This window comes from Morchella sextelata, assembly GCF_020137385.1.
Source record: "Morchella sextelata strain SCLS chromosome Unknown scls_4, whole genome shotgun sequence".
NCBI lineage: Eukaryota > Fungi > Ascomycota > Pezizomycetes > Pezizales > Morchellaceae > Morchella > Morchella sextelata.
Window position 1 is genome coordinate 2,180,500 of NW_025408619.1, and position 12,614 is coordinate 2,193,113.

Consider the following 12,614-nt stretch of genomic DNA (forward strand, 5'->3'; position numbering starts at 1 on the left):
AGAAATGTTTCACTTTACTGACAATCACTTTTTCGTAGAGCAGAATTCTAGCCCACAAATGTTATAATCATGATATATTTGCAGCCAAAGCATATTCATGTATTTCCCGGAAGGTACAACATACATGTACTATATTTCCAAATTCCAGGAACTACCCTTTGTTCCAATTGGTCAAGTCCACAACCTAATTTGCCGAAGGAGGGATCCCTCCCCGTACTAGCAGGCTCTAACCATGTAGGGGACATACATAGTTCCCTTCTACTCTCTCGAGAGCTCTTTCCCCTGAGCAAAAGATCGGATGAACTCCGACTCGAAGCAATTTGTTCTCTGTCTACCAGCTGAAGAATGGCGAGAAGAAAAATTCTTCTGCTTCTGTGAAACCATCATTGGGTAATGATGCAGAGCACATACCCACTCACATAGCGAACGAATCGAGTGTCTCCTGTTCCTGTTACTTCCAGCGGCGAAGATAGGAGATATCAATTATTCACCTGTTAATCCAAAAACTGCAAGTTCTCCGGGATCTAGAATTCTCATATTTCCGGCTTCATCAAGCAATTTTCTCCTTTATCCAGGCAAGTACCTAGTGCACAAAGCGGCGGAGTGCCTGGCCATTCTAAAGGCAAAAGAACGTCTTAAGGATCTGCGGTAGATCAAACCCTCCACCGTATTTGGACTCACTTCGTAAAGCGAAACAGCATATGCACTGTCTCAGCAGCCACCAAACCTTACCTTACCTACTAGAGCACGCCCTTTGACCAACTAGCACCTAGATTACTGCATTTTTTTTCTTGAGATCATTGGAATCATACTGTAGGTATTTCTAACCTTGATCAACCGCACAGAACGAAATAAAGACGGGACAGATATGAAATACCTAGTACACCAATTTGCGATACCAGAAAACCATTTTCCGCCCCCGTTGCCACGGACAAGCTCGTCTAGTTTACCCGAAGCCACTCACATGCGAGATGGGTGTCAAATGATCTCTCGCATACAACCTGGGGTGCATAATACATGCTACACAAGATTTGTGAGGCAAGGATTGCAGGTGGGGTACTATGGTGGGGAGGGAGAGATACCCCCTTTCCACTACTAAATCGATATTCTTAATGCAGGGTGGTTTTGGGGATAGAGATGGGATGGGAATGTGTTATGGTATGCGTCTTCGATGGGTGCACGCACGTACGTGTGCTTTTCGACTGTCAGAAGTGGGAAGATTAGCCATCATTCTTCGCTTAGGCACGCACTAACGAGGTAGTTTCTCTATCTACCATGATATGATATGACGGTAATGGCCTGAGCTTTAATTTTTTTTTTTTTTTTTTTTTTTTTTCGATCTAGAGATGTAATAATATCATATGTATAACACCACTTTCAAGTATGACAATTTGCTCCGAGAGTGAGAGCTGTCAAACAGCTACCTAGATACTAGCAACCCGGGAAACAGGGTCTGTAACTTAAAGTAAGCAGGCGGCGGAGCAATATCAACGGAACCTAGCTGGACATCCGGGATGGAAATATTTGTCTCAACGTTACAAATAAACCTAGATATAGAAACTTTATAAACCTTCAGTTCCATCACTATCAAACTACCGCGTGGCGGTGGCGGGGAGTGTCCAAGAGGCACATATAGCTAGATATAGGTCTATAAGATGCATGTAGGTACGGTGTGTACGTAGTGGTAATAAGATACATGTATAAACACAACCCAATGGACATTTCTGCCGAGGAAACTATTTACCACCTGAAAAGAGAAGATATATGTACTACCTGGAATTTTTTTCTCCCCCTACCTGGCTGATAGAGTAGTATGTTACTATATTTTGGGGTGATGAGCAGTGGAATCATGATCAATCACTCGCGTACTGAAGCTCAACATGTTGGGAGTTTACTTACTATTATATATCTATCTCTATACTCTTAGAAGATTCATTTACTTATAGCAATGAGAATTCTTTTTCTCTCCCGTAGACTCAAGTTTCTTCTTTTGAAACTCAAACGTTTAGTATCACATAGGTATCCCTCCATGTGCACGTGTTCTCCACATGTTTCTTTGACTCAAAACTGCCTATTCAGGGTTATGTTTCCCGCGTCTTTGTCATCCATAGAATAGAGGAGGTGTCTGTATTTTCAGACCGGTATTATCGATCGCACCTGAAAGCCTTAATTTGGGGCCTCAGTACTGCAGTTCCACTCGTAACGAGCTACCTTTATTTCAAACCTCAATAATTGAATACCAATCAGAGCTAGCGATTCCTAATGACCTATCGATTAACCCAGGCTCTTTGAAACGACGCTGTACCCTCAGGCGGAACACCCCCAACACATGTGCGACGCACAGCACGTGGGTTGGCCGGCGCCTACAACGGAGTCCACCCCGTGAGCCATCGATTTAGGTAACGGTTTTGATTGAAACTGGTGCTACACCAGTAGAGAAGCCCGGCTGTAACTATGACGGAATGCCGATCATGAAATTCGCACAAATATATTTTACCCTCGCGGAGTTGTCTGACGGCAGTGCTCTAAGGTATGATGCCGTTGCAGTTAGCTTCGTACTACAGAGAGGGACGGAATGCTTCTCTGTCCGTGGCACCGATGCACGATGTCTTCTGACAGATCGACCGAATAATCACAAGTCATCACTCGAGAACTGGGCCACAGGAGTCAATGTGAATCAGATAATTCCTTAAAATCATCCATTAATTCATCCGGTGCGTGTATTGCAGTTATAAAGGTATCTTGCTCTATTGGGTTTCGATGTTCACCAAGGAGGGAAGTGGTGAAAAGAAGGATACTGTATTCAATTGCCAGTTTTGGTGTAGCTAACATGATATTGCTATGTGCGGCCACACCTCTGTTGTCAATGTGTCCCGCTTGCAACGTACCACGTACTTGTAACGTACATGTGCTCTCTCAAAACTTTAAATCTAGCCACCTTTTAGCTTGAAGCATGACAACGGTCCTAAAAGTAACTGTCCTGACCTTAAACCACTTAAAACACTCTTATCGGGTTAATTCCAGGAGTTATATCGTCTTCGAGAAATACCGCAATCACATAGGTCGGAATAGGCCACTATGTCCGAATAAAATGTTAGGCCTCTGTACAATCATACCCCTATCTGATTCTCGAAGACACGCTCATTATTAATTTCGGTACTAGTAACAATGACGATAAGAATCAAATTTGGTGTGGCCTACAAGGCTGATCAATTGGGTGATCAAACAAAGGCCGCGACCTTCAGGTACCTTCTTCTTGTAGAGGGCATAACTTCCCCTACTCGATCAAAATTGAGTGATATCCCGAGGCCCCCGGCACGTTCAGAGTAATTTCAATCTTAACTATGTAGCTTTACCCTTAGAACTTGTTCTCTAAGCAGAATTCTAAATATCAGTTTGCACAGATGCTATATTTTGACCAAAGAATATGACATATGTAGTAATTTCCCTCTCGATTCGTACTAATACTCAAATAATTTGGATCGTCACGGCGATTTAATTAAAAGAACGCGTATAGGCCTTGAGCTGCTGCTCAGGTTGTGTGATTCACGAGGCAGCTTGAGACAAGGTGGGAAGGGCATATAGACTGGTATCTGCCACGAGAGGGGGGAGGGGAGGGGGCTCACCCCAGAGTGTCTCAAGTTATATGTATGTATGCCTTGAATTCCTGGAGACATTGGCTGTAATTGACAATAGTTATGATATATCAATCTACGACTTGTGCTAGCATAAGGTGCCACGCCGAATATTTCATATATTAGGAGTAATTTGGAGTATCTCTATCCGATAACTTCCTGTTCAAAATGAGTTAATATACATGTACGCTTATAACCAGTAACCTGACCGCTGCAAAACCTCCGGTTGATTCGAGATGCGCCAGCCCCGTAAGGGGGGGGTATAATATAGGCCGCCTTGGACCACACTTCTGGAGCAGCCCGAGGTAGAGCTAATCCGGAAAACATTCTTCAAAAGTCATTAACTTGTAGGCCTCCGTACCTTAGATTACCTACCTCAAAGTGGAGCCTCAAGCTCCGATAACTCATGGAACTCGGTATCAAGCACATACATATTGGCAGAATTAAGGTAAACGATCTTGAGCCTTTTACCACAAGACCACGGCTGACACATATTAGTATATATACATGAGACCGAAAGCTATAGATTTTGAGAGGACTTTCCCGAATGATAGCCTCAGACCAACCTATTAAAATTTTAAAATACCTCAAATGTCCAAATTCTCCTACCCGCCGTTCAGAACAATGAAATGAGACAGGATTTTGCACAAGACGAGCCTAGTGTCTGCAGTCCGCAAGAATCGAAGTTTTCGATTCGGGACTATGTCAAAGATTGCCCATCTTAATTTATGGCTATATTTGTATATATATAGGTTCTGTTGAGCTTTTAAGCAACGGATATTACAGTAAGAAGGTCTCCAAAAGTGGTGATATCTCTTCGACCTATTGCAACCAAACCAGCGTGACTACATACACTTTGCTCCAAAAACGTCCCGCCGCCCCACCCCGAATACGCTTCATGTGCAAATTAAAATACTACAGCCACTCTGCAAAAGTGTTCGTGATCCCGATTTCGGAGTGAGACATTTCTCCATAGGTAACCGTGGCGGACCATCAAAAAAAAAACCCAAGAGAAGACTTTCCCAGTGATCAATGGCGCCCGGAATCAATGAAGAATAAGATCAGTGACCTATCTTCTTTTATATATAGTCACGAACTATATTATATATTTTTCGTTGTTTTGAATCTCAACATTTATATCAACATTACGGGTGCGCCACACTGCGCACTGACATGAAAACTAAATCACGAACACTTTTACTGAGTGGCTGTAGGTTATATCCGCTGAGATGGCGAGACAAGCAAATACCACGAGTACCTCCTGCGGTGGCCCTTCCAGTAGCTAGCAAAGGAACCCATCCCGACGTTCGGTCACTAAGCCACACTCTATTATTCGAAGAGACTCCAGACAACTCTTCCTTTTGATCGAAGCTACAGGGGGCGCTGCCGGCCGCGGTCACTTATTATACATGTAACGTATCTCACTCAACCACCTACTCACCCACCCACGCATCCATTCGCCCACCCACTTGCGTCCTCCCTAACTCACCAAGTCACACGCTATGCAGCAGCGCCCTCTTCCTCCAATCTCGAGGGCTTGCACTGCTACCAATGGCAGCTACATACATGTAGGTAATAGCAACGATATCGGATCACAGGAAATCACTCGCCCACACCCGGGCCCACGACGAAACGAAATAGCCCTCCCTAGCACTGGATGGGAACCACGGCGGCCGGTTTAGAGTTGACGGATATGTCTCACAATTTGCCGGTTTTCATTGATTCTCCTGTTTCTATTTCGATGTCATTAGTGCCATCACCATCATCAGAAAAAAACCCTGCCCATATTCGATATCCCGCATATATAGATACCCGCGGGGCATAGGGGAGACGCTAACTTGTATCGTCGCCCGCTCCCGGTTGCAATCACACACCCTCCAGGCTGCAAAAAAACATACATGCATGTATATATTCCAGCCCGCGACCCAGACGGGCTAGGCGTGTGCCTATAAGTACATGTAGGCGTGCATATCTATCAAGCCGGGCGTACAATATCTTATGTGCCTACATTCTAGCATAACAATATGTAGGTACACGCATGCATGCTGTGCTACTATCTCCCACAGTGCACCAAGTACTTACTTGTATTGACCTAATCAATCAATCAATCAAATCAATCAATCAATCCCACAGTGCACCAAGAGTTGCGAGTGATGGACCATGACTGACGCCGGGTGGGAATACATAAAGTACATACATACAGCATGTAGGAAACACCACCCGCAGGCAGGCGAGAGCTTCAAGATAAATATACTTGCCACACCTAGCTACCTCCAGACGACACCACAGAACAAACACAGCACCCACCCGCCCACCCAAACAAAAACCACAAAGAACGCCACCCCACAACCCGGCCCGCCACAATACGAAAAACGAAAAAAAAAAAAAAAAAAAAAAAAAAAAAAAAATGAAAAGGGGGGAATGGGGGATATAATTATATACACACACGCTCCCCCTCCCCCTCCCCCGCTTTTTTCAGACCGGACTTTTCAAAACCCCACCTTCCCCGCAACCCACCTCTCCGCCGCCTCCACACAGTCCAGCGGGATATTAAAGATCGGATGATGCGCCTTCAACCTGTCGCCGACCGCGCCCTCCTCCGCGACGTCGTCGGGCCATGTGGGGATGTCCTCGACGACGGGCTCGAACACGCCCTTGACCACCGACGGGATCTTCTCGCTGACGCGCCACGTGAACGCTGATCGCAGGGGGAGATCTTCGTTTTCTTCTGCGAGGCCGGAGGGGGTCTCGGGGGAGGAGGTGTAGTAGGAGTAGTGCTGTGCGCTGCTGAGGCCGAGGAGGACATAGCAGGTGTGGTAGAAGTCTGGTGCCCTGGTTTCTGTTAGTTGTTTTTTTGTCTCAAGTTATGGGGGGAAGAGGGGAGGGGGGGGATGTACTTGTTCGGCTTATCCCTCATCCCACCCTTCATGTTCTGGCAGCACGCAAGGATATACCGCGCGAGGCCCTCCCGACTCCACAAGCTCCCCACCACCCCCGCCACCAGCTCATCAGGCTTCTGCGGGCCATTACACGCCGCCTCGACCAGCGGCCAGCACCCGCCCACCCACGTGCTATAGCAGCCATCCACCAGCTTGTTCGTCCTGCCCGACAGCCCGCCCTCCGGCGCATACTGGCGCGCGCTCAGCCACGCAATCAGCCTGTCCATGTCGAGCGAGGTCGTCAAGACCTCGCGCGGCTCGCCCAGCATGCACAGCGCCGCCAGCGCGCAGAACGCGTAGCCGCCGTGGGCCTCGTTGCCCTCGGGCGTGGCGCCGAAGCCGCCCTCGAACGTCTGGCAGCGCGAGAGGTACTCGCGCGTCCCGCGCACGAGGCCGCCGGACGTGGGCAGGCCGAGGAGCGTGATGATCACGAGGGCGCAGTAGCAGCCGCGGACGTCGGACTCGCCGTTGATGGCGACGCGGAAGCCGCCGGTTTCGGGCACCTTGACGCTGTGCAGGTATTTCAGCATTGCGCGGCGGTCGATGAGGTCCAGCGGGGATTCCTCTGCTTCGTTCTCCCCCCCCTCCTCCTTCTCCTTGTCGTCGCCGGGGGTGGTGGTGGCACGCGAAGAGACAAGGCAGAGGGCGAGGACGGCGGCGTAGGTGGCCGTGATGTGGCTCATCTGGCCGTTCCCGCCGCCGAAGCCGCCCGATTCGTTCTGCAGCGGGCGCAGCGTATCCATGACGCGGGTGCGGTACTTTGCCAGGTCCACGCCGAGCGAGGCCAGCCCCGAGAGGCACCAATACACCAGCCACGCGCGCGAGGCGTCGTAGGCGACCATGTAGTCCGGCAGCTTACTCGTGAGCCCGCTCTCGAGGAACGCGATGTGGTTCTCGCGGTCCAGGATGGGGAACGGGTCCTCGGGGTAGCCGAGGAAGCGGATGCACGAGTTGACCGTCGCATCCTGGTCCAGCGACGACCGCGTGGTCAGGGCGTCGCGTAGGAGCGGCGGCTTCGTGAACAGCGGGGGCGCGGGCGGCGCCGGGGGGATGTACGGGTTCGCGGGGTTGTAGGGGTAGTAGCTTTCGTCGGCGGCGACGACGGGCGATGTTGAGCCCGAGACGTCCGAGGAGGAGAGCTCCTGCACGCGGAGGGGGTTCAGGAGGGTGTCGAGGTTCTCCGCGGGGGTGGGGTTGGTGGTGGTGGAGAAGGAGGAGGAGGACTCGGCCATGGTAGCGGTGGTGGTGGTGGTGGTGGTGGTGGTGGTGGTTCGTCTTCTGGTGGTGGTGGTTGTGGTGGAGGAGCGTGGGAAGAGGACCTTTTTTGGGCGCCGGCGGATGTGAGGCTGCGGGGGCATCAATTGGGGAGGTTGTGGTGGTGGTGGCGGTGGTTGTGGTGGTGGGCTGGTGGCTTCTTCTTATGTAGGTGTTTCTTGGTATTGTGCTTTTCTTTCTTTGTGGTTGGATATAAATGTTGTGTGTTGTGTGTTGTGTGTGGTGTGTGGTGTGTGGTGTGGGGTGTGTGGTGTGGGGTGTGGGGTGAGAACTGAGAAGAGAGAGTGTGCGAGAGAGAGACGAGTGGATGAGACACGCGAACTGGCGGGGTAGTGGTGTGGGGTTAGGGTTGCCGTGGGTTCGGATACGAGGTCACAGCGTTACACAGGGATCGGTGCGAGTGAGACGCGGTGATCGGGATGCGGCGGTGAGAGTGAGTGTGAGAGTGAGAGTGAGTGTGAGGGTGAGTGTGAGAGTGAGTGTGAGAGTGAGTGTGAGAGTGCAGTGGTGATGGGTGCTGTGGTGGGACTTTACGTTGAGGAGAATGGATGGATGGATGTTGCTCGATCGGACTGGCGAGCGTGGGAAGCTTCGTTACTTGGTTGGAGGGTGCCTGCCTGTGCCTGCCGGGTTGAGCATTCTGTGTATCTCTGCAATGGCATTCACTAGGACTAGGACAACAATACACTAGGCCATCTTATCCCACGAATCTTAACCTCCTTGTCGTCATTTGAAACCCCCGTGCATTGCTCTAGTAAAAATGAATACATGTAGCCCTGTCCCTTTTGACCAAGAGAAGCACACGCAGTGGGGGAAGAAAGAGCCCACAGCCTAGAAGATATATCAGTATGTTTGCTCCACCCACGGTGTACTGGAGTCTCTCTATTGATACGAACACGGTGTTGTGACCACTTACTGGCTACATGAACTGCATGGCCTTATTAGGGGTCTTACGTACTTGTATAGAGAGTGTGTCGGAGATGAAAACCCAGATCCCCCTTACAGCCCCCTCTGTGTAGAGCCGACTGTACATATACATATGTATCCACTATACTATAAAAGAATATGGTCTGGAAAAGTTTCGCTAAACCGGGGCCTAATCCTACATCCGGCCCTGACCATGGGGGAGACTACAGAGCTCTGATCGATATCACACATACCCCCACTAAGGCCCTCAGGCCCCTTAAAAAAAAAAAAAGGCAATAAATACACAAAAAGTAATGTCTGGGGTGTACGGAATGTAACGGGCTATATAGGCCCTAATTCGCGTTACATGCCGTACACTCCAGTTACTCCCACCCCCGGAGTTAAACCCATAACCTCCGAACGGTCATGGTGGCTCAACCCACACGGTGTAGCAAGACGAGGTGTCTACCACTAGACTACCTCGCCCACACAACTGTCAAAGGCCGGGAAGTAATACTTAGGGGAGAGAGGGCAAGTGAGCTAGAGGGACACCTAACCCTGCAATCACACTCTACCACGAACCCGCTGGCCACCCTCTTGTGTTCAATGGAAGAAAAGCCTACATGCACGCGTGCATACTAGTACGTAAGTAGACGCCCATACTACGTTATCTGTCCCCTTGTTCTCTTGAATATTTATTGCTCAAATCGTCTCCTTTTTTACATCTCGATAATCACCAACCATCTCTCTAATGACTTGCAAGTTATACACTGTGTGTCAGCCGATATATGCTACCAATCACTTCATTTGCGCTGTCCACATGAACCAGGTCTGATGCCGTGGGGGGGGGGGGGGGGGGGGTGCACGTGTGGGTACAAGGCTGATATCCGGCTGCGTACATATTGTCTGGCTGTTGTGCCCGTATTGCAAGTATGTGCGCGTGCTTCCCCGGGCAGAGCTTATCATCGCAGGTATCCCCTTCTATCCTCCTACGGTAACCTCCATCCTCTTGACCTCACAACAGCCATCACCACCCATTACATCTGGCCAGCCCTCCTATCTCGAGCACGCCCACAACATAACACTTGTTCACCAAAAATCACTCGGCCGCCAAGATGCCAATGGATTCTTTCGAACGCCTCATGACGTTTAGTCCCTACAATCCCCGCACAACGATCAAAGGCGCGCATCGTGTCCCCCGTCTCCTAATCTTTCGTTTTGCAGACAACCGGACGCTCCTCACGCTGCGGCTCGTCTCTCGTATCTTTCGTGCATGGATTAAAACCCAAGAGCACCGCTTCTTCCGCGAGATTAATCTTAGGATTCGCCTTACCGACGACTATCGTGTCTTTGCACCCGGGAGGCTCGCCGCACTTGGACGGCTAGGAAATAGTATCACTAACCGGTTGATAATCACACTCATCGTCCCATGTAAGTTGGGGCAGAAGATCGTGTTCAGGGACAGGAAGACTGGGGAGATTCGCGCGGGAGGATACAGATCAGCGCAAGATGGCACTCCAATGCTACCAGGGGTGTTCAAACATTTCGAAGGCGGTCTCTTTAGGAAGATCTTGGAGAGCATGCCTAACTTGACGTGTCTGTGGATTGGGGACCAGGTACTCTCCACTTCAGACTCGGATCCCGAGGACAACTGGGGTCTCACGCTAGTGTGTCAGGCACTCATCTTCCTGCGGGCACAGATTGAAGAGGCGCATACGAACCGCATTCAGCGGCGTATCAAGCTTGAAGAGGACCTGCTCATTCATGATACTATTATAAATCGCCCCTATGCGGAGATTGTTAGGTTTCCGCAGACTCATTTGGAGGAGATTGCATACCTCGCGCATGCTCTCAAACTCGAAGAATTCTCACAATTGTTTAGAGACGTTTCGGTCGGTGCAGAACAACGAGTATGCCGGCCACAGCTCCAGAAGTGGCTCATGTCCCTCCCTGGCTTCCCCCGGGTATTGCCTGAATTTCAGAGGCAACTTTCTGCATTAACTAGATCCACCAAGGAGCAATTAATATCATGTCTGGAGATCTCTGAATCTATCCTTAAAGAAGATATCATCCGTCTTTCCGCAGGCGTAGCGAATATAGACCCCTTCACGCCCGCATGGCAGAGGTCAATAGACCAAATTAACAAGCTAAAAAGGCAAGAGCCACGCAGGAAGCTTTTAAAAAGACTCGAGTTTCTCATTGACCTCGCCGAGTCACCTTCAAAGCGGGAGCAGATCTTGAGCCATCTTGGTGTCCCACTTCCGGAAGGTCCTCCACCACCACCAGTCGACCTCGACGAGCTACGCCGACTCTCAGAGCCCTCACGCCTCTTCTCTTTCCAGCTAGATCTTTCCACCCCACTAGCGTTTTGGTACATTCGCTCCATCCCCCGCCGCGATGGTAGCATCGGAAACTGGAGCTCTTCAATTACCAACCTGCATATTATGCTCCCCTCTCCCACGCCCGGCTCGTCCCGGGCGCAGCGCGGCCTTGTAAAACGTTCCTACTACGCCCTCATCGCTGAGTTTGCTCCTTGGATCGAAACCCTCTGCATAAAGTTCCACCCCCACCCCAAGAACGCCCGGCTCGACACCCGCAAAAAGACCGACGCAGATCCCTCCTTCCGCGGCCAACGCGTGAGCCCCGAGTGTCCACTCGTCTACTTTTGCGGCGATCTTGACTTTTGTAGCGCGGTAGTTGCAGGGGATAAGCCACTGGACTTCCCCAAGCTGAAAAGGCTGGGACTGATTAACGTGACGCTGCGGTGGGAGGGTAGAGGCGGGATGAAGGAGTTCTTTGAGGTGAAGGCGAAGGGGTGTATCACGTTGCACTTGGTGGATGTGGTGTTTGGAGGCGGGGAGGCAACGATTGGGTGGGAGGGGCTGTATCGGATGTTTATGCTGGATAATCCGGGGCGGCCGAGCAAGTTTGGGTGGGAGCTGACGAGGAAGTTTGAGGAGCGGCATTGATGAGGTGGAGGGGTGTTGGAGGTTTGGTATCTGGTTGTTCAGAGTGGAGGGGGCGCTCTAGTAACTGAGGTTGAAGGTGTTCGACGGTCTAATTTTATGTTTAGATTTAAAAATTATAATTAATTTACTATCCTTATTGCTGCATACTAGCAATGAGTTAACGGCTCTTCTTGTAGGACCTATTTAGTTGAGACAATCCCGAGCCTAGAATAACGATAGATAAAACACATAAAGATGATTAAAGCATCGAAAACCGTCAAGGCTTCGAGTACATCTCCCAAACCCACAAAACCCCCCTTCGCTCTCCACTCTAGCATGTTTTCCCCAACCACTTGCTCAAATGAGGACAACGGTAATCCCTTAAACGTTGCCCTAAACTTACGGTTGCATGCGAGTATGAGAGATCATTATTATTATTATTATTATTATCCACTCCAGCGTAAAAAACAGACGAGTGATGCACCATGACCAGATACATCATAGATTATCACTCGCTCGCCATATAACTATCCTAGACGAGTGTATAAACAACACGTAGACCTCAGGTAAATATCCTTCTCAGCCCCTCCGACAAAGCTCAGAGATTAAATGAGAGACTTGACATAGCTCGGACTGACTGCGGAAGATCAATGGGGGCTGCTTCTCTGGCTTTATTCATATCACGTCCGGCCGAGGTATTCAGTACAGTACTCCTACCCCTGGATTAAACCGTGGCATGGACCTTCTGTAAAAGACTCTACTAACAATGTAAACGAATCATTTGATGCATTACCCACCAACACGAAGTGCGTGGGGTGGGTGGGTCGATTGACCGGGGACGTCGCGTGTGAATGACACGAGTGATTCAGGTGATGCATTTACAGGGCGTCTTTTTTCGCGATGCATTAAAG

General features: G+C 49.9%; 3 protein-coding genes across 3 annotated transcripts; 2 read left to right on the plus strand and 1 right to left on the minus strand.

The window, feature by feature from the left end:
• Nucleotides 1-2,329: 2,329 nt before the first annotated feature.
• On the plus strand, nucleotides 2,330-4,146 carry H6S33_010471 (uncharacterized protein; the record flags this gene model as incomplete). Its single annotated transcript, XM_044841860.1, has 9 exons — nucleotides 2,330-2,347; nucleotides 2,400-2,672; nucleotides 3,063-3,093; nucleotides 3,164-3,326; nucleotides 3,405-3,436; nucleotides 3,518-3,568; nucleotides 3,935-3,940; nucleotides 4,002-4,083; nucleotides 4,134-4,146. 9 exons carry the CDS (start codon nucleotides 2,330-2,332, stop codon nucleotides 4,144-4,146), a joined length of 669 nt encoding a protein of 222 aa, XP_044697614.1.
• Nucleotides 4,147-6,124: 1,978 nt separating this feature from the next.
• Nucleotides 6,125-7,932, minus strand: H6S33_010472 (uncharacterized protein; the record flags this gene model as incomplete). The annotated part of the gene is made up of 2 exons (XM_044841861.1): nucleotides 6,125-6,467; nucleotides 6,533-7,932. The coding sequence occupies 2 exons, from the start codon at nucleotides 7,930-7,932 to the stop codon at nucleotides 6,125-6,127; spliced, it is 1,743 nt and encodes a 580-aa protein (XP_044697615.1).
• Nucleotides 7,933-9,870: 1,938 nt separating this feature from the next.
• H6S33_010473 (uncharacterized protein) lies at nucleotides 9,871-11,724 on the plus strand (the record flags this gene model as incomplete). The annotated part of the gene is made up of 2 exons (XM_044841862.1): nucleotides 9,871-10,371; nucleotides 10,432-11,724. 2 exons carry the CDS (start codon nucleotides 9,871-9,873, stop codon nucleotides 11,722-11,724), a joined length of 1,794 nt encoding a protein of 597 aa, XP_044697616.1.
• Between the last annotated feature and the right edge of the window lie 890 nt (nucleotides 11,725-12,614).